General features: G+C 33.0%; 2 protein-coding genes across 2 annotated transcripts; both read left to right on the forward strand.

Annotated features, from left to right (window-relative positions):
* Positions 1-3,969: 3,969 nt before the first annotated feature.
* LOC131928813 (zinc finger protein 883-like) lies at positions 3,970-24,665 on the forward strand. The gene is made up of 2 exons (XM_059284948.1): positions 3,970-4,027; positions 21,726-24,665. Exon 2 carries the CDS (start codon positions 21,750-21,752, stop codon positions 23,841-23,843), a length of 2,094 nt encoding a protein of 697 aa, XP_059140931.1. The 5' UTR covers positions 3,970-4,027; positions 21,726-21,749; the 3' UTR covers positions 23,844-24,665.
* LOC131928814 (zinc finger protein 271-like) lies at positions 10,226-13,187 on the forward strand. Its single transcript, XM_059284949.1, has 2 exons — positions 10,226-12,499; positions 12,796-13,187. The coding sequence occupies exon 1, from the start codon at positions 10,249-10,251 to the stop codon at positions 11,734-11,736; it is 1,488 nt and encodes a 495-aa protein (XP_059140932.1). The 5' UTR covers positions 10,226-10,248; the 3' UTR covers positions 11,737-12,499; positions 12,796-13,187.
* Positions 24,666-26,212: the final 1,547 nt, after the last annotated feature.

Below are 26,212 nucleotides of genomic sequence, written 5' to 3' on the forward strand. Positions count from 1 at the left end.
AAAATCCATTGCGCGCCATTGAACGTGATGGCGCAGCTATTGGACGTGATGACGCGTGTGGTGTGGTTGGATAAACATGCCTACTAATTCGGTCCAAATTTTAATTAATTAAAAAAAAAAATTGTGACCGAACGAAAGGATATTTTTGAAAACTTTCTTCGGCAATATTGTTCTAAATTATGGCAGGAATCGATTGGTAAATTTTTCAAGTCGCTAAGTGGTCTGGTTGCCGAGATATGGGCAAAAAACTGCATTTTTTCGAGGTTTTTTGGCTTTCCCGGGAAATCCATGAAAGAAACCCGGAATTTTTTTGGCCTATGTTCATCATCGTAACTTGTTTAACATAATTGTTTTGTAACTAGTCCTCGATATCTATTGGATACCTATACTAATATTTAGGAAGAGACACACGCTTTTCTGTATAGTAGGGACATGGATATGACGCGCGCTTTGCCGCGGGCGAGGAGAGCTGTTCGCCGATACCGTGATTTTGCGCTACGGCGTTTTTTGCGATGGGCAGTTTCGAAAAAAAAATTTTTTCCTACAACCCAAATGATTATTGTCATGATTTTAATAGATTTACAACTAGAAATGGACATCGTTTTTACTTACAAGTTGTTTTTTGTTCCAATGGATTATTATTTTATGGAGTTTTTCATTGAAAATAAGGTAAGTTTGAGCAAATTTTTCAGATATAGCATTTTATGGCACAGTAATAAGTTTAAAGGCACAAATAGAACAACCATTTTTCTATATGAATATCAAAATTTTTTAGCGACAATCGGACCCAAAAAGGTTTTATTTGGGACCAAGAAAGCATCTCTGATTTCAACAAACCGGATGCTTATAATAATAGTGATTTAAATAATGAAACTAAAACCGGAAGTTAGTAAAAATCGGAATTTCCCAAATATTGTCAATGACGCTAAAGCAAAAATATTAGAGCTGATTTTACAATCAGAGCCATCCATCATCTCCTTTTGCTTTTTATTGACTGATTTTCACTTCTATTGATAAAACATTGATTCTTTCCTGATGTTGCAGTTATATTTCGTGTTATAATTACATATTTATTTAATATGAATTATTTTACTGGAGTTAAGTTTCCCACATAAGTTTCTTTGAAGTTGCGTTGTTAATATTGGATACTATGATAATTTCTCTTTTTTTTTTTAATATCGAGCCCATTTGTAACTTTTTCATGTATAAATTGAACTATTAATATATTATGAATTACAATAAACTTAAATCTAGAATACTTTTAACAAAAATACTACATCATAATAGATTTAGAATCTAACTTTGCTTTTGATGCTGGTTTCCAAAAATGATGTCACATTTCTGCGGGGGGGGGGGGGGGGGGGGGGACGACACTTCGTCATTTTTTCACAATGTGTGATGAGTTTGTTATAGCCTCTAATTTGCGTTTTAAACTGTTTTTTTTTTTGTAAATTGCAATAGACTAATAGAAATTGATTAATATACTTTTTGACCAGAGTGACCATAGTCAATATTTGAGAAAGAAACCATGAGCTATGTTAAAAATAAAGCTGCAATTTTGAAGGGGTTTTAGGCTCAGGTCATTTTAATTAATAGGGGGAGGGGGGTCTGTGGCTTTTTGTGATAATGGGTGACAGTGGGTAGTAGGAGACATCATTTTATGGTAGCTGTAGATCATTTTTAATTAAATTCAATGAAAGAAGAAAATCGTTCTAGTTTAGGCTTTTTGGATTTGCAATACATCTAATAATTTTAAATAAGTAGATCTATTCTACACCTACTTTTAACTAGATCTATATCTGTCTGTGTTAACACAGATCTTCTGTAATAAAATAACTAAAAATAAATAGTCACAAAAAATGTAAAGATAAAAACGTAAATGTAATTGTAAATGTATTCTAAACAGGTTTTGAAGTTCAGCTGAATTGAAGTCACAGCCTTCACTGCTGGAGTAGCCACTTCCTCAGGATTGTGCATGGTTAGGCCTGATAAAATTCACAGCCAGAATAGCTATTTCCACAGGGTATCAGACTGCCTGGTTCAAGTTTGTAGAGCGTCCCTGAGTCCACCCAGCTATGATGGGTACCTGACTCACTTCAGTTAAAGTTAAGGCAGATGGGCATAGTGCTCACCACACTATCCCTTCATATGCCAAGGTCACTGATACAGCAAACTTTACTTATTTAAACGTAAAAGATGTATTTTAATTTGACATGTATTTCTAATTGCAGGCAGATGTTTATTATGTATCCTACATTAAAAATTTAATACCACATGTTTATGATGATGCATAAACACGATGGATGAAATGTATACAACGTATCAACAAAAAGGCCAATTTTCAGCTAAATATTCCAAGGTTGCCTATAGCAAAATTTTCGTTACAAAATAAGGAGGGTACCCTTGCTTCAAACCCATTTTTATGAAATGAAATATTTTTTTAATTAACTTACATCAATGAGTATTTAAAGTACATAATCACCTTCAAATATTACTGTTTTTGAATGATATAAGCAAAGAAATTAAAATCAGTTTAGCTTTGTACCTCTTTCTTGTTAGAAAGTAGCTGCGCTGGACAAAAATGACCTTTTAACTTTGACCAACAGTAACAAAACCACATAAGCTAGATGAAATATCTGAACTTTCTGTGAATGTATACAATACTGATAACATTTCAGCAGATTTTCAGCTAAATATTCCAAGTGGTTAAAAATTGGCAACAGATGTATGTTGTCTGTTGGAGAATTCTTCGTCACAAAATTAAGGGGGGTACCATAGTTTCATGCCCATTTTTATTAAATAAAATATTTCTTTTATCAACTTTGATCAGTGGGCATATTAAAGTATATAATAGCCATCATTTATACTATCTTTAAAGAATATAGGCAAAGTTATCTAAAATAAGCTAGGCATTGTAGTTCTTTTTTGCAAGAAAGTAATTGCGCAGAATAAAAAGTACTTTTTGATTTTGACCATTACTGTAACATAACTACATAAGCTAAGTAAAATATTTTTACTTTCTTTGAATGTTTACATTGTTGGCATCATTTAAGCCAATTTTTACTGAGATATTCCATATAATAAAAATTTGGCAGCAGATTTAGTGTTGTCTATATAAGACATTTTCTCAAAAATTTTAGGGGGGTGGCCCTCTTGGTTAACATTGCTTTTAACAATTTTTCACATCCACTGAAATTATTTGTATCTTATCCTTTTACTGATATGATAAGCTTGATCCTAGTCTATTTTTATTAAAAAATACCTGGTATTTAAAAAGTTACAGAGGTTTTTGTTCACATCCAAAAAATAAGGGTCACAGAAATTGGAAAAACCCCATTATAAAAAAACCCGAAAATTAAATACGTTAAAAATTCATAACTTTGAAACCGTTTGAGCTAAAATTTAAATGAAAATATCTTTATTCCTGGCTAAATGAGCTCTATAAGATGGTGCTATTACATTTTTCAATTTTTTAAAATTCAAATTTTATCCATGTCCCTACTGTATAGTAGTGTATAATTTATTTTCTACTTTTTAGTGCACTAGTACATAAAAGCTTGTTATTAAAACGTATTTTATGAAAAAAAAATTGGTGTGGATTGGAGAGAACTTTTTATAGAATACACGACACGTTACTGCATATTAAGTTAGACTTAGACCTGTCCTAATTGGCATTGTTTTGTTACAGCATGAATTGCAGTCGGCCTATTTTTGTTGGGTTTTATTTTAATTAGCTCATTTTTTTGGTTTACTTTTCTTTGAGTTATATATAGTTTTATATATATATATATATATATATATATATATATATATATATATATATATATATATATATATATATATATATATATATATATATATATATATATAAGTTATAATGCGATTTGATAAAAGGAAAAGGATCGAACATATTTTTAATTTTATTTGGAAGAAGAGTACTAAAGAGTGATTAATGATTATTTTAAAACTTTCTTCATCATCTTCTTCTAGCAACAAGACAGATATTGATCTAGATCTAGATCTAAGTGTAAGTACTAAGTAGTTCTAGATTTATCGATCTAAAGCTTCTGCCAATGACAATGTTATAGGATTGGTGTTTGTTTGTTGATGCTTTGACTTTAAACTTTAATTAGGGCCTAAGAACTTTACTTTTATTTTTCCCTCCGTGGGTGGATGTTCAGGCCCAGGCAATCAAAATTCGGTAATCTATCGTTTTAGGTACGTAAAATCGCCCGCGACTAGTAATGTGAAAAACAGGTGACTCCTTACATTTTAATAATTATTTCACATTTTGAGGAGGATTTATGTTTTGAAAAATACAAAAATGTTTCCTTGTTTCATTTATGTACCTGTTTCTAAACAATTGAATTAAAACTTTTCAGTAATAAATGAACACCAGCGATGTTTCCAACAGATGCAACCATGCTCATTTACTATAGCAGCCATCTTGTTAAAGTTTTATTTTTATAGACTTATAGCGCAAGATTCAGGCGGAAGTCACTCTATTTTACAAATGGCTGCTGTTTATATAGCAAATCTTGCTTGCAGACACTGCTGTTTAAAGTTAATTTCGGGCCTATATTGATATATTTAGCCATTGATTTAGGTTTATTATTCATTTATCTATAATATTTGACACAAACATATCACAATATACTTCTATTACAGCCTTGACAATGAGGTAACGTTTTCGTACATTAATAGCCGCGGGCGATTTTACGTACCCAAAACGATAGATTACCCAAAATTCAAATGTAGTCTAGTAGTTTTAATTATGGATTTTGAAAATTAAATATTCCGTTATTTCAAATACACTATTAAATTCCTTACCCCTTAAGAGAACATTTGGCACCACATCTAAATATCTAGCTTACTCAATTGCCGAGAAAAGAGAATTTTAAAATTATCCTAGAATGGAAAATGAAAGCCAAAACCACTTTCTTGCACCTCAGCCGGCATAACAAAATGTCGTGGACTTGTGTACACAAGTTTTTAAATGCTGCCATGGTAATTGTGTCAACTTAGGTTATTTACTCACCAGATAATAACAAAAACAACTGTTTGATAATAAAACTAGATCTAGTTATTTATTGAATTAGTAAATGAAAATATACATTACAAATTCTACTCTACATGTTATTCATACCATTTTATGAAATATTGAACACTTGCATAAATCAAATGACCATAATAAATATTTTTATTTCTAATTCTATTTTTAAATATGCTTAAAATAATATATGATAGTAATAGTTATAAATACATTTTACACTCAATTCACATTATATTGAGTCAACAGTGTGGCAGCTGAAGTTCATACATGGTATTAGTGTCTTTTTTTACATTACATTTTTTTTTCATCTTGAAAACATGACGTGTAATTTTTTTTTTAAATAAAATCTCCAAACATTGTCACTTGCGTGATTGCTTGCTTATGTTTACTATCCTGTGGGTGAAAAATCCCACCACGGTCGCGGGGTCACTGTGAGTTCAGCAGGCCTATAGTACACGTCATAGAATGAACATGCATACACGAGATTGTTGGTGTCTTCACTTCTCTCTCTTTCCCCCCCCCCCTTCTTCAAGACAATTGAAAAACAGACCTACTTTGCTTCTTCTTGTCATTTTTTTTTTAAGTTCACATATCACGCATGCTAAACAGCCAACTGTATAAATTTTTAAAAAAATTGTTTACTAAAGAGCAGTTTGATTTAGCTAGATCTATCGTCCTGATGCCTATTTTTTTTTTTAAATCGCGTGCTACCTAGGGTACAGTTTTAGCATAACGAGGAGCGAACCGCGCAAATGCGGCCTAAACTAATTAATACATTTTTTAATTATAACAGAGTAAAGCCGAAATGATACAAAGCTAAGACTAATTTTAAAACTCAGCTTAATTTTTTTTGTCTACACAAAAGGCACAGGTAAATGTAGTTTAATATAGTAAGGTAAAGTAATTTAAAAATTCAATTTCAACTTAAAGTAGATCTATCTTGATAAAATCTGTCACGAAAAAAAACGATACAAGCTCTCCATCCTGTACTTATACCAATTGTAATTTTTAACAGACAAAAACCATGCTCGCATGAAAAAGTTTTGTATCTAAATCTAGGCCTAGCTAAAAAAAATTACGCTAAAAATACCCGTAAACAGATGATAGGGCCAAAAAATAAGGCTGTTGAACGAGCATTGTTTAAAATACGCAGCAATGACAAAGACTAACGGACGATCAATTAAAAATAGCCCGTAATTAGGCCTAGCTCTGAAAAAGGCCACTCAACGAGCATCGTTAGAAATACTATACAACATTTCATACAAATCATATACATCTAGACGAATAGGCTACTCAGCGTTGACGAGGTTAACCACCAGTCACAAATTCAATTCAATGCAAATTATAGTTAAAATACTAGACTTAACAGTTCATTCTGCAAAAGACAAAAACTAGTTGTTTCTGTCAGGCAACTGGCATAACAATGATGTCATGATCCTAAAAATAGTGGAAAGAAATGTCAGCGTGGGTACCTCATTTTGGGGTAAGATTTGGAAACCAGAATCAATAATAATGTAAATATAGGCCCAGGGGCGTAGCGAGGGGGGGGGGGGGACGGGGGTGCGGACCGCACCGGGTGACACCAAGGCAAAAATAGCAAAATATATAGAGAAAAACTTGAGGGGGGTGCAGATCGAAAGTTTGAAGGGGGGGAGGGGCAAAATCGAAAACTTTAAAGTTTGTCCCAGGAAGGGTCGCAACGCCTCTGGGGGGGGGTGACACCATTAAGTTCCTCACCGGGTGACACCCGACCTCGCTACGCCACTGAATAGGCCTATGTGGTAAATATTTTAATTAATAATTATATATCAATCTAGAGCTAGACGGGCCATTTTCTGACGTTTTTGGCACCGTTTCAGTTTTTATGGAGAGTGCTCCACTATAAATCCTCTCATTATTTACAACCACAAATCTTGCGATTTTTCAATGGCATTCTAACTAAGGCATATTATTCATTTTATTAGAATCTGGCATTAAAATAATGATGAGAATTTGCGAGATAAATAGTTTTTTCATTTGTAGTGGATAGGACGGCTAAAATAAACGTGAAAACTGCAGAAAATGACGTGTGACGTTTCAGGGTCAGAGGTCATTCCAGCCATCTATCTAAGCAATGAGCAGGACTAATTTATAGTAGGCCGGCTCGTTGCTTAGATGGCTGGATTGGTGGTAGGGTGGTGGTAGGATGCGAAGCTATCTGCAAAAATTTTACAGCCACCGATTTACAGTAATATTTGATGCAGTCTTTATCAAAGATGTTTCGTTTACAACTTTACACTGTTGATAGACATTCTTATGATGTGTCAACTTCACCATCTTTTGTGTGGACTTAAAATACCACCTTGTTCGAAACCGCCCGTAATACTTCCAACGTTAGATCAACTTATTTCTTTTATGTGGAACACCATGGCCGCCTACCGTCACAAACATAATGAATATATTTTATTGTTGCAAAGTAATTTTGCTTTATTACGTAGCAGAACGAACCCCCGTGTGGCCTCAACCAACTGGTGGGTTTGTTGCTTAAGTTAAATATAAACTCAGGCCACATAGGCTACCACACACGCATAGTGTTATGTGCCATGCCTTAATAAATTTAAACTAATAAACTAAATACATAAACTATTTCCCTTTATTTTCTTTAGCGATAATTAAATTAACTAATTAATTAAGTAATGAGATTACCCATTTTCTGTATAATTTATTTTTACTATTAAAGAAATAGCTGCGTTGTTTTAATACCAACCGCTCCCTTTCCTAAATTAAATGTTACACTTTTGACCCAACAACGTTAGTGATTTTTTTTTATGCGGTGCAGAAGAGAAGGGGGGCTGTATGCTCATTGAAACCGAGCGCAAAATAATTCACCAAGATATTGACGTCATTTATGAATGATCCCTTAGTATGATATTAAGGTCGCGCAGTGTCTTATCATGTTATAGACTTAATGAATAAAAGTGGAACTTCTCGATCTATGTTAAAGTTTTTTATATGCACTGACAGTGACCCCCTCAAAAGGAGGTTTATTTTTTTCTCACACAGATTAGAAAACGTGAGCGGCGGAAAGCGGACGACAATGTTTAGAACTTTGAATAACTGAGATATAGATTTTAAAATTATAGTCTAAAATTATATTCTCTTTATGAACACACTGACCCGTATATAGAGACAGGTTTTATCTCCCGCTGACAAGAAAATGAGAGCGGGCGGCCATAGGATGTTCAGATTTTTTAATATAGTTATCTTTATAGGGCCTATATATATAAAAAAAAGATCAAAAATAGATTTAAAAAAAAACCGGGAGTGATCTGCCGTAAACTTTCTTGAATATTCATAATAATATGTAACACTACGGGGATGGCAACTAGGGATATAGACATGATTTTAATCAATTTTTAATTACTCTCCTTTTTAAAGTAGAATAGAATCTCGTAGAAAAAAGAATAGCGCACTAAGTGAGCCCCAAACAAAATATGTATAAATGTGCGGAATATTATTAGTACTTTATAAATTCATATGCTTTTTTTAGAAATCGGTAATAGCGTAAATAAATAGTTCCGGTCATCGAAAATAACTCAAAATTTGATAGAAGGTAGAGAATTAGATCTTTTACTTACATGTTAAATTTCATGTATCTATCTCAAGCATTACTCAAGTTATGGCTTTTGAAAAATTAAAAATAAGATATGCTCTACTTCCGGTTATCGGAAATTGCTGAAAAGTATTTTTTTTTTATTTTAACATCTTAAAGCTGCTGTTTGATCAACCAATCCTTTTTTTATAATTTCAAAATTGAATAACGCTAACCCAGACTTCATCTCAACTGACCTTAACATTTAAGGAATCTAACTTTGACTATCTTATCACATCCATCTTAACATTTTTTCATTGTGACCTAAAATAGATTAACAAAATGAAAATTAATAAACAATGTAGCTCTGTTGGACTTATAAATTAAAATGTAAAACCTGATTTATAATCTTGTTATAGCAGTAGTATAAATTATAAAATTTCTACTTATTTTTATTTAATTCAAAGGCAGGCTTTATTTAGTGACTGCTGCACACTTTATGGTACCTGTAAAAACTGAATGAAAATGCCAGAAAGGAGATTATTATAAGTCCTATACAAATATTTCAAAAATTTCAAAACAATTTGAATTAACATTTAAAATATTTTATCCTCAGTTCATTTATAAGAAGCAGGGCAGCATGGGAGAGCCAACAGGTGATTTAGAAATACAGTCAGATGAATTAACAGAATTTTCATATTCTGAAGATGTGAAGCCAGATCTGTCTACAGTATTTTCATCTTCTGTTGACATAAAAACAGAATTATCAACATTTTTGACTTTCCATGATATGAAACCAGACATGACATTTATAACTTCACAGGATTTTAAAACCGATGTTACACCAGAATTTTTATCTTCTAAAGATACAAAAACAGAACATACATTTTCATCTTTTGATGATGTAAAACACAATATGACATTTATAACTTCTGAAGATGTAACAACAGGATTTTTAATTAATAAAGATATGGAACCTGCTGTATCAGCAATATGTACAGGATCTGAAGATATAAAATCAGAATCAGCAACGTTATCAACTAGCGAAGATATAAAATCAAAATTAGCAATGTTATTAACTAGCGAAGATATAAAATCAGAATTAGCAACGTTATCAACTAGCGAAGATATGAAATCAGAATTAGCAACGTTATCAACTAGCGAAAATATAAAATCAGAATTAGCAACGTTATCAAGAAATGACGATATAAAACCAGATTTATGGACAAAATTTATAGATTTTGAGGACAAACAACAAAAAGGGCTAGAAGAAAAGCTAAAACTTTCTGAAGATAATACATTTGTTTCTGTTGATCATCATGAACATTTTTTTCAAAGATCTAACTTGAATAAACATAAACAAGCTCAAGTAGGGGAGAGATCTCTTGAATGTGATGATTGTCATAAAAGGTTTTCAAACATTTCTAGTTTAAGTGAACATAAGAAAGTCCATTTAGTGGTTAAGCCTTATGAATGTGATGTTTGTCATAAAAAGTTTTCACACAGTTCTAGTTTAACTAAACATAAAAAAGTCCATTTAATTGTTAAGCCTTATGAATGTGATGTTTGTCATAAAAAGTATTCATACAGTTTTAGTTTAAGTAGACATAAGAAAGTCCATTTAATGGTTAAGCCTTATGAATGTGATGTTTGTCATAAAAAGTTTTCATACAATTCTTATCTAAGCGAACACAAAAAAGTCCATTTAATGGTTAAGCCTTATGAATGTGATGTTTGTCATAAAAAGTTTTCAAACAGTTCTACTCTAAGCATACACATAAAAATTCATTTAGGGGTTAAGCCTTATGAATGTGATGTTTGTCATAAAAAGTTTTCATGCAGTTCTACTCTAAACAAACACAAAAAAATTCATTTAGTAGTTAAGCCCTATGAATGTGATGTTTGTCATAAAACGTTTTCATACAGTTGTAATTTTAATGCACACAAAAGAGTTCATTTAGGAGTTAAACCATATGAATGTGATCTTTGTCACAAAAAGTTTTCACACAGTTCTACTCTAAGCAAACACATAAAAATTCATTTAGGGGTTAAGCCTTATGAATGTGATGTTTGTCATATAAAGTTTTCATGCAGTTCTACTCTAAACAAACACAAAAAAATTCATTTAGTAGTTAAGCCCTATGAATGTGATGTTTGTCATAAAACGTTTTCATACAGTTGTTATTTTAATGCACACAAAAGAGTTCATTTAGGAGTTAAACCATATGAATGTGATCTCTGTCATAAAAAGTTTTCATTCAGTTCTAGGTTAAATAAACATAAAAAAGTCCATTCAGGAGATAAGCCACATGAATGTGATGTTTGTCATAAAAGGTTTTCAGACAGTTCTAATTTTATTGCACACAAAAAAATTCATTCAGGAGTTAAACCATATGAATGTGATCTCTGTCATAAAAAGTTTTCAGACAGTTCTACTCTAAGAAATCACAAAACAATTCATTTAGTAGTTAAGCCTTATGAATGTGATGTTTGTCATAAAAAGTTTTCAAACAGTTCTAATTTTAATGCACACAAAAAAATTCATTCAGGAGTTAAACCATATGAATGTGATCTCTGTCATAAAAAGTTTTCATTCAGTAATAGGTTAAATAAACATAAAAAAGTCCATTCAGGAGATAAGCCACATGAATGTGATGTTTGTCATAAAAGGTTTTCAGACAGTTCTACTCTAAGCAAACACAAAATAATTCATTCAGGAGTTAAACCATATGAATGTGATTTTTGTCATAAATTTTTTTCATACAGTTCTAATCTAAGCACACACAAAAAAATTCATTTAGAGGTTAAGCCTTATGAATGTGATGTTTGTCATAAAAAGTTTTCGACCACTTCTAATTTCATAAAACACAAAACAATTCATTTAGGGGTTAAGCCTTGTGAATGTGATGTTTGTCACAAAAGGTATTCAAATAGTTCTGCTCTAAGCAAACACAAAAAAATTCATTTAGTGTTTAAGCCTTATGAATGTGATCTTTGTCATATAGGATTTTCACATAGTTCTGGTTTAAGTAGGCACAAAAAAAATCATTCAGGAGATAAGTTCTATAAATCTGATGTTGGTCATGAAAACTTTATTGAGAAGAGTGTATGATAATATTTTTTAAATTGTTGAAGCACCAACAGTCCTCTACTGTCATTACAAAAAAGGGCAATAAAACTGGTTACTGGCTTGTCTAGTAGCCTGGATTCTTTTGTTACAACTAATATACTTCCATTAAATAAAAAGATAATATATACTAAAGAATTTTTTTTAATATAAAATATTCCAGGGAACAGCCCCCTCTTACTTATCAGACCTTTTTTCTTTTAACACAAAATTAAATCTTCGTCTTAGTTTACTGATACCCTATACAACTTTTTTCCAAAAACATAGCTTCGCCTACTGTTTCTAATTTGTGGAACAACCTTCCTAATAAAATAAAACTTTCTAGATATGAAAATATATTCAAAACTTAACTAAAACACAATTATTTAATGACCTCTTCATTGCAACACTTCTCATTCATCTATTAATATGTTCTTATTTTATCTCATTTTGAATTATAACTATAGTAATATTATTTCATTATTCCACATTTTTTAGTGCTTTGTTACTACCTCTTTATTACACAATTGCTTTTTTAAATGCTGTTATTACGTTGTTGTGTTGTTTGTTTATTTTAAAACGGCCAATGTGAAAAAAAGGCCTCTGTGCCTACTATTGTTACTGTTATTGAATTCATGATCTGTATATATTAATAATAGGAAGGATAGCATGTTTTAGTTCTACTTCCAAGTCACTTGTATATATTTTTGTATGTATGCAAATACAGCTAAATTGATGTTTATTGCATACATTTAAATGAAAATAAAAGGTAATAGCAGACTATTCTTAATAAATGATAATAGTAAAATTACCTAATTTAGAAATTTATGAAAACTTTACCCACAATAGTGTATGATAATATTTTTTTAATTGTTGAAGCACCCACAGAATAGACATTCTAATCTTCAATTTATTCATTATCTAGTAGAATCTATATATTAATTTTAGGATAGCATGTATTAATTCTACTTGTAGGACACTTGTATATATTTTGGTATTTTATTTGCAAATACAGCTAAATTGATGTTTATAAGTTTATTGCATACATTTAAATGAAAATAAAAGATAATAGCAGACTATTATTAATAAATTATTATAGTAAAATTTCCCAATTTAGACCATCCTTGTAGCTGAACATTTATAGTTATCTTTTCTTTGGTCTCAGTCTGAGAAGTGTAAGTGGGGTCATTTCCTAAAACAACTATCAGTTTCTAATGCTTGACACTATCCCACTTTCTTTTCTATTTGCAAACAGTAACACCACACACAAGTTACAAATTAAAAGGTAATAAAGATAAAGCTGTAATTGTTATGTTCTGACATTTTGGTATCCTATTTCTAGCATAACTTATGTTTTGTTGTGTTTACTTTTGTTTTCTTTATTTTTAAAAACACTTTAATGAAAATGTTGTTGTAGTCAAATGCTACGGGATTGTAACATAAAATAAAATTTTCTAACTAAATCACTAAATCTGTCAATTTCTATTTAGTGTTTTACTAACAATGTCTGTATTCTAATATTAAAAATTCCACTAAGACCAATATGTGTTGAATGCTGGGGTTTACTTGACCCTCATCTGATGATTTAATGCCTTAACATGACAGGTTGTTGAGGTCAGTGTCAGACAACAAAGACTTGTTTGTCATGTGATGTTAACATTTGACTTGTCTAACTGTTAATATATTTTTCAGTAAAAACTTTTTATTCAAATGCAAAAATAAATGTAGAGTGGTTTTTTTAATCAAGGATACTGTAAACCATTTGTAATAACTTACATTAATATATTCAATACCACACTTAACACCACCTTGTCAAACCCTACATTTAAAACAATTGTTGAAAATATCATTTTTCTGTTAATATATACTATGGGATGAGGAAAAGTAAAAAGATCTCTATAGGCCATAGACTATTACATTTAATAAGACCCTTACCGCATATTTTATCAATAACATGTTATTTGTTTACTTAGCATATAGGCCTATGCCATTTTCCAAGACTATTGCCACATATAAAATTATGTTTTTGTTTCCTGAGCCTATAGACACCCTCCTTGCAAAAAAATAAAAATTACATTTGGGCCCCATATATGCCTATTTAAGCAAATGTAGGCCTATATCTATTTATATACATAAAAAGCAATGTATGTTTGTATGTGTCTGTTTGTCTGTCTTTTATGCATTACTACACCTTTCATCAGACCGCCATGAAACTTTGGAAAGTTGTTAAGAATACTCCTGGGGATGTTTCTGCAAAGAAAAATAATTTCAAATTCGCGGAAGTGACGTTCCGGCCAGCGCTATTTGTTTTTTCTATATATACGGTACAAAAAAAAAATCGATTGCGGTTTGACACCGTTTATGCGAGTACCATGAAACTTTAGGGAGTAAATGAGAATACTGATAAGGTATATGGGAAACACTTGTTTTCAAATTAGCAGGGTTGGTGCCTGGGAGGGTGCGATTTTCGTCAATAAACATTTTGGCGCCCAAAGCGGCTATCTTACCACGTGGCTTCCGTTAATCGTGCGTCCTGCATAACGGGTAAAGGATACTACTATTTTCAGCATTAAAACTTCAACAGGACCCTGTAATACGTTTTATTTTAATAAAAAGAAAAATTAACCAAGGTTATGTTATTAACTGGGATGTTTCTTTTTGTCCGTAAAAAAATCCAAACAGTTTTGTCACTTTGCGAATGATGCAATTAGCATCTATTTATTGACGATGCAATCTGAAATTCAAATCGAGCATCTAATATTAGACAATTGGTAACGCTAACATATTGCATCAGTCACACTGATGTTTAAAACACGTCAGATAACTTTTTTACGTGTTAAAGAAAAAAAATCCTGTTCATTTGTGTCACTGTAGCGAATGATGGAATCTGCATCATTGTTTCAGGACGCTGTTAGGCGCTCTGCGTTATCCTTGTGAGTACTATGGCGCCTATGTTAGTTTTAAGGAGACATGGGACTACGCGGCGCCTCTGCGGTAGTGAAATCGGGGGATCCCGATAGCGCGCCCTCTATGTCCCTAAAGGCAATGATTTGGTCATTGATATTTCCCTAATAAACATGGTTTTCTATTAAATAGTTACTTAGATACGTATTCTAGGTAAAATGTAGGTAGGGCCATCTTTTAGAGAAGTTTTGCCCATAATCCAGGGGTGCCACTTCTCCGGGATTTTCCGGATTCGAGAATCATATTTTTTTCCCTTTCCGGATTTGCAAGATTTGAGTTTGAAAATTTCCGGATTTACAGTTTAAAAAAAAAAGTAAGATCGTTTTAAGCTTGAAAATTTTGGCATTGTAAAAATCATTTTAATTAATTGTCAAGACTCCCGCTAATGGCCCTTTCCGCCTTTCGCGCATGCGTCGACGGTACATATTATTATCGACTTCTGTATAAACCTAGAGTTAACATTGTTACGCCGTCACTTTCGTGGCCTTTGTCTACCCGAGATCAGCATACGTTTCGGTCACTGCGACCTTAGATGGTCTTCTATGTCTATCCTAACTTATCGTGACCTCCTCGCACTATAGTATAGTAGTGGATCTAGATCTGTAACTATTAACCAACAAGATTACTTAATGCCAGTAGACTTTTATTACGTTCGTGAAAAAAAAAAAGAAAATGACGTTATCGACAATCTAACGCGTGCGCCATGGACCAAATACAAATCGGCTGTATCAGATGGGTGAGGCTATAGGCGGAACTTTTTGTCATTCGTTGTGTGGCTGTCTGTCTGGCTATTTATGACGATATGGGCTGGGGGTAAAATTTGCATTATTTACGTGACGTCAACAATGGGCTACGGCTAGGCTGTGTATTAAAAATTACTAAATCCTACCATTTCTAGATCTAGCTAACTAGCATCGCCGATCGTCTTCTTAAAAAAAAAAAAACAACGGAAAGATTTTTCGGCCGGTCTAAAAAAATGTATTTGTTATAACCAAAAGAAAAGAAAAAACATTATTTGAAGGACAAGTTCATGTATGAAACAGAACTGTGCTGCTTTCACTCAACTTTACGGACACTTTTTACCACCTCTTACCTGCTCCTTCAAGGTCGCTCTGAACGAAAGATCTACGACACGAGACCATGCGAGCACAGTTGTGTCTCACGGTCAAGGCAGTTCTACAAGCGCTGTCTAATTTTAACGTGGTTATCTATATATATAATTCTCTTCTTCGAGCCGTTAGAAAACAAGCTGCAAACGCTCTCCCTACCTCCCCACCCCTACATGGTTTTAGTGAGCTGTGTTCACTCTAAATGTTTACAAGCAGAGCCAACGATTTTAAACGTAGGGGGGGGGGGGAGGAGGGGGGAGGGAAGGAAGGGGGGGGGGGGTTATGGTCCTTAACGAGCTACTTATAGTGTTTTAAAGAAATATTTTCAGTGTCAGCGTTGGTACTGTCGAATTCACAAATTATGAATTATTGAAAATTAGAAACAACTAAATAGCGGCGTATGTTATGCCGCGGGCCGGCTCGTTTTTAATAAGGGCCTACTTCTAGATTTAAGAGAAAAAAAAACTAGATCTGCAGCGTTTTATATCATTAAACAAAATATGTAGTCCTGCTATAATTTAGTTACACGATCTAGCAGGGTTTAGAACAGTGTTTCTTCCAGACTTTTTTCTCCGGGGGGGGGCACTTGAATTCTTCGGGGGGGGGGGGGGGGGCGGTAAACTTTCTTCGGGGGGGGGGGGGGCGGACACTGTTAAAAGTATATATTTTCTATATAAATTATATAAAGTTCATTTCGTTCGGGGGGGGGGGGGGGCTGTAAAAATTCCCCCCCCCCCCCCCCCCCCGAAGAGATGCCTGGAAGAAACTCTGGTTTAGAATAGATCTAATTGTTTTTTTTTTTTTTTTACTGTGGTAAAACGTCTTTGAAATGTTTAAAAAATTGAAGTACCGTGTTTGAGAAAATTTGCCGCTTTCACTGCCCCCACCCAGTAGCGTAGCGAGGGGGGGGGGGGTGGGGGACATATGTCCCCGGGCGCCGACCTTAGGGGGCGCCAAAATGGGTTGAAAAAAAAGTAAGGTTGTGGGGGGTGCAAATCGAAAGTTTGAGGGGGGGGAGGGGGTTGCAAGTCGAAATCTCGAGAGGGGGGTGCAAATCGAAAGTTTGAAGGGGGGGGGTGGGGTGCAAATGGAAATCTCGTGGGGGGGTGCAAATCGAATTGTCGAGGGGGGTGCAAATCGAAAAGTTTGTCCCCGGGCGCCGGGAAGGGTCGCTACGCCTCTGCCCCCTCCCACCCACTTCTAAAAAAAATCTGCTTTTCACTTAGGTGGTGGCTGCATCCCTGACTAGAGTATTACTAGCATAATTGCTTCTAAAATTATTTTTTTTAAAAATCTGTTATTCCGCGATATGAACTTAAAACTTCCACGATATTTCTTTACGTCATCATGTATATCAAATGTGGGGACATTGGGGTCGTCCTTAAATGACGTCACACTCGTAGGGGGAGGGTCCGTAATTTTGTGATGAGGGGGTTCAGATGGTGTGACATCACACTTTTGTATTATCAAAAAGCTATGTTGCGTTTTAGAAAATTATTTTAGTAAATTGTAATAGAAATTGATTAAAATACTATGTTGACAGAGTTCAGACAAAAGTTTGGAAAAAATATTGTATTTTAAGAAACATTCTACTGCAACTTTGAGGGGATGGGAGAGGGGTTTTTGGCTGAGGTGTGTCGTCATTTGAGAGGACGGGGTCTGGCTTTTTGTGACGATATGTGACCGAGGGGAAGGGGAGGTAAAAATCGTCAAAAAAAGCTAGACATCATTTATGGATGACTCCATTGGTGGTTTATAGGGAAAACAGAGTTTTAAGTTTTTCTTGTGGCTGTTAATAATCAAAGACTTAAATAGCTACAGTAAGTCAACCCTGTATTTAATACAGTGACAATCTTATAAAGTTATTAGGGATCGTGCATATAGTGGGCTTATTATTCAATAACTAACAGTTGGCTTACTTCACACTTTAAATCAAGCTAGGAAGTTCTAAGAAATTAAATACTTGGTTCTGTTACAAAAGCAGGCATACAACAGTATACATTTGTATTATTGTAGGCCTACCACTTGTTGAAATTCAGGCCTACTAAAATAGTTCTTAGATATCTCTACACATTTCTGTATTACCAACCGAAAACAAAGTGTGACTACTGTCCTAATAAACAAAGTATGTTGAAGATTAAAAGTTGTTTGTTATTGTAGCTTACATGCATATATAATATATATTTGGGTAAAAACATTTTTCAATAGAGTTATAATGCGAATTAATAAAAGGTAATACATATTTTTAGTTTTAATTGGCAGAAGAGTACCGAAGAGTATTTAAAAACTTTCTTCATCATCTAGATCTAGAATCTAGATTCTAGTTTCTAGCAACAAGACAGCAGATATAGATCTAGATCTAAGTAGTAAGTGATTAAGTTATGACTAAGTAGATCTAGATTCTAGATCTATAATATTCTAATCTATCTGTAACAGGTATAGATTTAGAATTTAGACAGTAGGCCGTTCGGTTCAACGCTTCCGGGTTTGTCATTTTCGTGGCATCTCACGGCTCATGCGCTTACTAAAAATGGCGACCAGTTTCGCTTTCACTAAACGGTAGAGGGATAAAACTAATAATCATGAGGCCATCGTTAATGGGAGAATGTTTACACCGGTGTCTGATAATGGAATCTTCTTTAAAAAAGGGGTGTTAGGTTACTGGTAGTTAACTAAATACGTACTAGTATTTCTCGCTAACCCGGAGGCGTGGCCGGTTGCTAACAACAATATGGCGCCCGGACCGGACGCTTGACTTCCGACGATTTTTCGGCCAAATTCTAGAGACCTTCTACTAATTAGTTTTTAAAATGTTTACCACGCGCAAAATGGCGGGACTTTCACGTTATAACAACAAGCTATAGGTGGCAGGGCTATATATGCCAGAAAAGCATTTTAAAATTTGCGTTGGAGAATGAAGGCTAAATTTAAAAGTTGGTTTCATCAAAAATACTAGAACTTTTTAAATATCGATTTCCATATTACAAAATTGATTTCCATAGTAAAGCATTATTAGTTTTATCAGTCTATGAAAAAATAAATCAAATATCGTCAACACTTTTTTTATAACACCAGCTCCAAAAATGACAACCAATTTTTTTTTGAAAAATTAACCACGTGACCACTATTTGGAGATCACTAGCGAGGAACTCTTGTGCATGGCCACTTAAAAAGTCTAACCTGATTTGTGGTTTTCTTTACCTTCAAGGGTTAGAAGAGTTGTCATGGAGAGATGTGTTGGACATGGCAGTGATTGACAATAAATATTAAATTAAGTAATTTAGTTTAAAAAGAACTAAAAACTCCAAAGTTAGTGCCTAATGGATTAAATATGGATGTCTATTATTCAGTGGTCATGTTTAAATTGATAATTGCGTAAATTCTAGATTTAGTGAGAAAAACTACTAAATACACACATGGCTGGCTAATGTCAATGCTAACCCTGTCCCTAACCCCAACCCTGGTCCAACCATACGCCTAACCCTAATTTCTAACCATAAAATTGGTCGAGATTACAATACTACTAACAACCCAACACCCCTATTTTAAAGATGATTCCATTATCGGACACTGGTATCTATAATCATCCTCGTTAATTTTAGACATCGGAAATTTTCCGTTTCTATTTCAGTCTGTTATTTAAGAATTCCCAGAAGTACTTTTGACCTAATTTCTTTGTTTGTCTCGCAAGTGACGCGTTAGTGAAAAATAGCTCTATGAATTCTTGTCTTTTATATCAAATAACTCTAACATATCGCTTCCCAGCGCAAACCAGCTTATGTCAGATGTAAACTCTAAAGTATTAATTTTACACACATAACAATTAACTGGTAATAATTTATTGTGTTAATGAGATGTGTGCGTGGGAAAACTATCAACCCCCAATAATGCCATTTTATAATTTATTGGTGCCCTGTGAAAACGACCTGGGACAAATCGGCCCCATTAATATGAGATGACCCCGTCAAATCGACTCCCGACAAACCGACCCCGTCAAAAGGGCCCGACTTATTGGCTCCCGTCAAATGGACTCCCGTCATATTGACTTGCGACATATAGGCTCCCGACAAATGGGCTCCCGACATATTAACCCCTGACAAATAGGCTCAGGACATATTGGCTCCCGACAAAGCAGCTCCCGACATATTGGCTCCCGACATAAGGACTCAAGACAAATGGGCTCACGACATATTGGCTACCGACAAATGGGCTCCCGACATATTGGCTCCAGGCAATTGGGCTCCCGACATATTGGCTTTTGACAAAATGACTCCCGACATATTGGCTCCAGACCAATGAATTACCATTGTTGGCATAAAAGTAACCATTTTGTCCTACCTCCAATACCACTATAAATTCTTTTGAATGCCCGAACGAAATTGTTTTTCATTGACCAACATTAATTCACAAATAAATCGAGCCCTTAACAGCTGCTAAATTCCACCAATTCTAAAGTTTTGATAATGTTTCTGTCACAGCTAAGAAATAGCTGCGTTGTTTCAATACCACCCGCTCCCTTTCTTAAATTAAATGTTAAACTTTTGACCCAACCACGTAAGTAATTTTTTTTTATGCTTTGGAGAAGAGGGGGAGGGTTGTATACTCATTGAAACCGTGTGCAAAATAATTCACCGAGATATTGACGTCATTTATGAATGACCCCGTAATATGATATTAAGGTCGCACAGTGTCTTATCATGATATAGACTAAATGAGTAAAAGTGGAACCTCTCGACCTATGTTAAAAAATTTTAAGGTTTTTTTTTTCTCACACAGATTAGAAAACGTGAGCGGGCGGAAAGCGGACGACAATGTTTAGAATTTTAAATATTGAGATATAGATTTTAAAATTATAGTCTAAAATTATATTCTCTTTATGAACACACTGACCCGTCTATAGAGACGGGTTTTTTCTCTTGCTGACAAGAAAATGAGAGCGGGCGGCCATAAGATGTTAAGATTTTTTAATATAGTTATCTTAATAGGGCCTATATATAGAAAAAAAATCAAAAATAGATTTTAAAAAATTTCGGGAATGATCGCCCGTAAACTTTCTCGAATATTCATGATAATGTATAACACTACGGGGGATGGCAACTAGGGATATAAACATGATTTTAATCCACTTTTAATTACTCTCCTTTTTAAAGTTAAATAGAATCTCGTAAAAAAAAGAATTGCGCACTAAGTGAACCCCAAACAAAATATGTATGATAGTGCGGAATATTATTAGTACTTTATAAATTCGTATGCTTTTTTTAGAAATCGGTAATAATGTAAATAAGTACTTCCGGTCATCGGAAATTACTCAAAATTTGATAGAGAAATAGATCTTTTACTTACATGTTAAATTTCAAGTATCTATCTAAAAGAGTACTCAAGTTATGGCTTTTGAAAAATTAAAAATAAGATATGTTCTACTTTCGGTTATAGGAAATTGCTGAAAAGTATTTTTTTTTTAAGTTTTAACATCTTAAAGCTGCCGTTTGATCTACCAATCCTTTTTTTTTTATAATTTCAAAATTTAATAACGCTAAAAAAGACTTCATCTCAACTGACCTTAACATTTAAGGAATCTAACTTTGACTATCTTATCAAATCCATCTGAACATTTTTTTCATTGTGACCTAAAATAGATTAACAAAATGAAAATTAATAAACAATGTAGCTCTGTTGGGCTTTTAAATTAAAACGTAAAACCTGATTTATAATCTTGTTATAGCAGTAGTATAAATTATAAAATTTCTACTTATTTTTATTTAAATCAAAGGCAAGCTTTATTTAGTGACTGCTGCACACTTTATGGTACCTGTAAAAACTGAATGAAAATGCCAGAAAGGAGATAGTTTATTACAAGGCCTATACAAATATTTAAAAGTTTGAGAATAATTTGAATTAACATTTAAAATATGTTATCCTCAGTTCATTTATAAGAAGCAGGGCAGCATGGAAGAGGCAACATGTGATTTAGATATACAGTCAGAGGAATTAACCCAATTTTCATATTCTGAAGATGTGAAGCCAGAGCTATCTACAATATTTTCATCTTCTACTGACATAAAAACAGAAGTATCAACATTTTTGACTTCTCATGATAGTAAACCAAACATGACAATTATAACTTCACAGGATTTTAAAACCCATGTTTTGCCAGACTTTTTATCTAGTAGAGAAACAAAAACAGAAAAGATATTTTCATCTTTTGATGATGTAAAACACAATATGACATTTATGACTTCTCAAGGTGAAACAACAGGATTTTTTATTGATAAAGATATGGAACCTGCCGTATCAGCAGTATGTACAGGATCTAAAGATACAAAATCAGAATCAGCAACAATATCAACTAGCGAAGATATAAAATCAGAATTAGCAATGTTACCAACTAGTGAAGATATAAAATCAGAATTAGCATTGATATCAACTAGTGAAAATATAAAATCAGAATTAGCAATGTTATCAACTAGCAAAGATATAAAATCAGAATTAGCAACATTATCAACTAGTGAAAAAATAAAACCAGATTTATGGACAAAATTTTTAGATTATGAGGACAAACAACAAAATGGACTAGAAGATAAGCTAAAACTTTCTGAAGACAAAACATTTATGTCTGTTGATCATCATGAACAGTGCTTTCAGAGATCTAACTTGAATAAACATAAACAAGCTCAAGTAGGGGAGAGACCTCTTGAATGTGATGATTGTCATAAAAAGTTTTCAAACATTTCTAGTTTAAGTAAACATAAGAAAGTCCATTTATTGGTTAAGCCTTATGAATGTGACATTTGTCATAAAATGTTTTCATACGGTTCTAGTTTAAGTAAACATAAGAAAGTCCATTTAATGGTTAAGCCTTATGAATGTGATGTTTGTCATAAAAAGTTTTCATACAATTTTTCTCTAAGCGAACACAAAAAAATTCATTTAATGGTTAAGCCTTATGAATGTGATGTTTGTCACAAAAAGTTTTTAAGCAGTTCTAGTTTAAGTAAACATAAGAAAGTCCATTTAATGGTTAAGCCTTATGAATGTGATGTTTGTCAAAAAAAGTTTTCATACAATGCTAGTTTAATTAAGCATAAGAGAGTCCATTTAATGGTTAAGCCTTATGAATGTGATGTTTGCCATAAAACGTTTTTCCACCGTTCTAGTTTAACTAAACATAAGAAAGTCCATTTAATGGTTAAGCCTTATGAATGTGATGTTTGTCATAAAAAGTTTTCATACAATTCTTCTCTAAGCGAACACAAAAAAATTCATTTAATGGTTGAGCCTTATGAATGTAATGTTTGTCACAAAAAGTTTTCATGCAGTTCTACTCTAAGCATGCACATAAAAATTCATTCAGGAGTTAAACCATATGAATGTGATGTTTGTCACAAAAAGCTTTCAAGCAGTGCTAGTTTAGGAAACCATAAAAAAATTCATTTCATGGTTAAGCCTTATGAATGTGATGTTTGTTATAAAAAGTTTTCATACAGTTCCACTCTCAGCAAACACAAAAAAATTCATTTAATGGTTAAGCCTTATGAGTGTGATGTTTGTCACAAAAAGTTTTCACGCAGTTCTAGTTTAGGAAACCATAAAAAAATTCATTTCATGGTTAAGCTTTATGAATGTGAACTATGTCATAAAAAGTTTTCATACATTTCTACTCTAAGCATGCACAAAAAAAATCATTTAGGGGTTAAGCCTTATGAGTGTGATGTTTGTCATAAAAACTTTTCATACAGTTCAACTCTAATCAATCACAAAAAAATTCATTTAGTAGTTAAGCCATATGAATGTGATTTATGTCATAAAAAGTTTTCATACAGTTGTAATTTTAATGCACACAAAAGAGTTCATTCAGGAGTTAAACCATATGAATGTGATCTTTGTCACAAAAAGTTTTCAGACAGTTCTTCTCTAAACAAACACAAACAAATTCATCTAGTGGTTAAGCCTTATGAATGTGATATTTGTCATAAAAGGTTTTCACAGAGTTCAAATTTAAGTAGGCACAAAAAAAATTATACATGCGATAAATTATATTAATCTGATGTTGGTCATGAAAACTTTACCTAGAAGAGTGTATGAATTTTTATGATATCTTTTAAATTGTTGAAGCACCAACAGATTAGCCATTTTAATCTTCAATTCATTCATAATCTGTATATATTAATATTAGGATATCATGTTTTAATTTTTCTTGTAGGTCACTAGTATTATTTTTTCATATATTCTATGCAAATACAGCTAAATTGATGTTTATTGCATATATTTAAATGAAAATAAAAGGTAATTGCAGACCATTATTAATAAGTTATAATGATTGTATAATATTAATAATAACCTAATTAGACCATCCTTGTGGCTGAACATTTATAGTTGATCTTTTCTTTGGTCTTAGTCTGAGAAGTGTAAGTGGGATCATTCCCTAAAACAACTATCAGTTTCTAATGTTGACACTATCCCACTTTCTTTTCTGTTTGCAAACAGTAACACCACACACACGTTGCAAATTAAAAGGCAATTAAGACCAAAAAAATACTAAACTGAAAATTGTTATGTTCTGACATTATGGTATCCTATGTCTAGCATAATTTATGTTTTGTTGTGTTTACTTTTTTGTATTTTTTGGTTTCTTTATTTTTAAAAACACTTTAATGAAAATGTTACTGTAGTCAACTGCTATGGAATTGTGACATGAAATAAAAATTTCTCATCAAATCTGTCAATTTCTATTTAGTGTTTTACTAACAATGTCTGTATTCTAACATTAAAAATTCCACTAAGACCAATATGTGTTGAATGCTGGGGTTTACTTGACCCTCATCTGATGATTTAATGCCTTAACATGACAGGTTGTTGAGGTCAGTGTCAGACAACAAAGACTTGTTTGTCATGTGATGTTAACATTTGACTTGTCTAACTGTTAAAATATTTTTCAGTAAAATCTTTGTATTCATATGCAAAAAGAAATGAAGTGTGTCTTTACAGTGGCGGAACTAAAAAAAATTAGGCTCCCGGCAAAAAAAAATATTAGGACCCCCTATATATTATCTATATCCTAACTGAGTAATTTAGTCTATTTTATTGCAATATATAACCATTCTGAGACAACAAACCAGACAAATTTAGTCCAAACTCATTTTGGGCTTGAAATAATCATGACCACTACAAAACATGCTGGTCAAAAATATATAAAGACGTAAGCTTGATTCGTGAATGGTTTCTAGCGTTATTTTTATTTTTTTCATTTTTTGGTTTTTATAATATCAGTTTTGAAAACATTGATTTTTTATAGCTATACCATTGTTTAGTACGTCTTATTTAAATAATAATTCAGAGAATCAATTGCTTTTTAATATACATAGTACAAAACTATTTAAATGAGCTTCATTGGCACCCCTATTTTAAATGGTAGTAAGTCATGGAAGTAGTGTGAATGTTTGCCTACCTTTCAAACTATAGCTCTTGTAGATTTTAAATATTTTTCTACGCCACAATCTCTGCTAGTTTATTTAGACCTGTGTTTTTTTTTTTTTTTTTTAATAAAACCACTTCTTGAAAATACATGAAAAACATAATTTAAAAAAAAAAATTCATTGTTTTTTGGTCGGAACTGGGCACCTAAACGTCCTGCCCCCCCCCCCCCCCCCCCATCCCGCATTGCGGGGTCTGGCGGCATGCTACTTCCGCCCCTGTATCTTTATAATCACGGGTACTGTTAACCATTTGTAATAACTTATATGATTATATTCAATAGCACACTTAACACCACCTTGTCGCACCCTACATTTAAAGCAATAGTTGAAAATAGGCACATGTAGTAACAGAAAAATATCTTTTTACTTTTGGGGTCGTCCATAAATGATGTCACAATCGTAAGGGGGAGGGGGGTCCGTAATTTTGTGACGGTGTGTGATGAGGGGCGGTTCATATGGTGTGACGTCACTCTTTTGCATTATAAAAAAAAACCAATGTTAGAAAACGAATTTTAGCCGTTATTACGCGTTTTAGAAAACCGTTTTAAATTGTAACAGGAATTGATTAAAATACTCAATGCAGACAAGATTTTGGAAAAATATCCTATTTTAAGAAAAATTAAACTGCAATTTTGAGTGGGGTTGTAGCTGAGGTGTGACGTCATTTTAAGGGGGGGGGGGGTTCTGGCTTTTTGCGATGAAGGGGCGAGGTAAAAATCGTCCAAAAAAGCGTGATGTCATTTATGATGACCACTTTCCTCATCCTATAGGCTATTACATTTTCTAAGACCACTACCGCAAATTGTATAATTTATTGTTTCCTGAGCTTGTAGTTATAAGCACCCTCATTGCAAAAAAAAAAAAAAAAAAAAAAAACATTTGTGTCCCATATAGGATTATTTGTGTAAATTTATAGGCCTATGCATAATAAAATAC

Source organism: Physella acuta, unplaced genomic scaffold (genome assembly GCF_028476545.2).
Source record: "Physella acuta isolate Inbredline_101_S28 unplaced genomic scaffold, ASM2847654v3 ptg001552l, whole genome shotgun sequence".
In the NCBI taxonomy this organism is placed as follows: Eukaryota; Metazoa; Mollusca; class Gastropoda; family Physidae; genus Physella; species Physella acuta.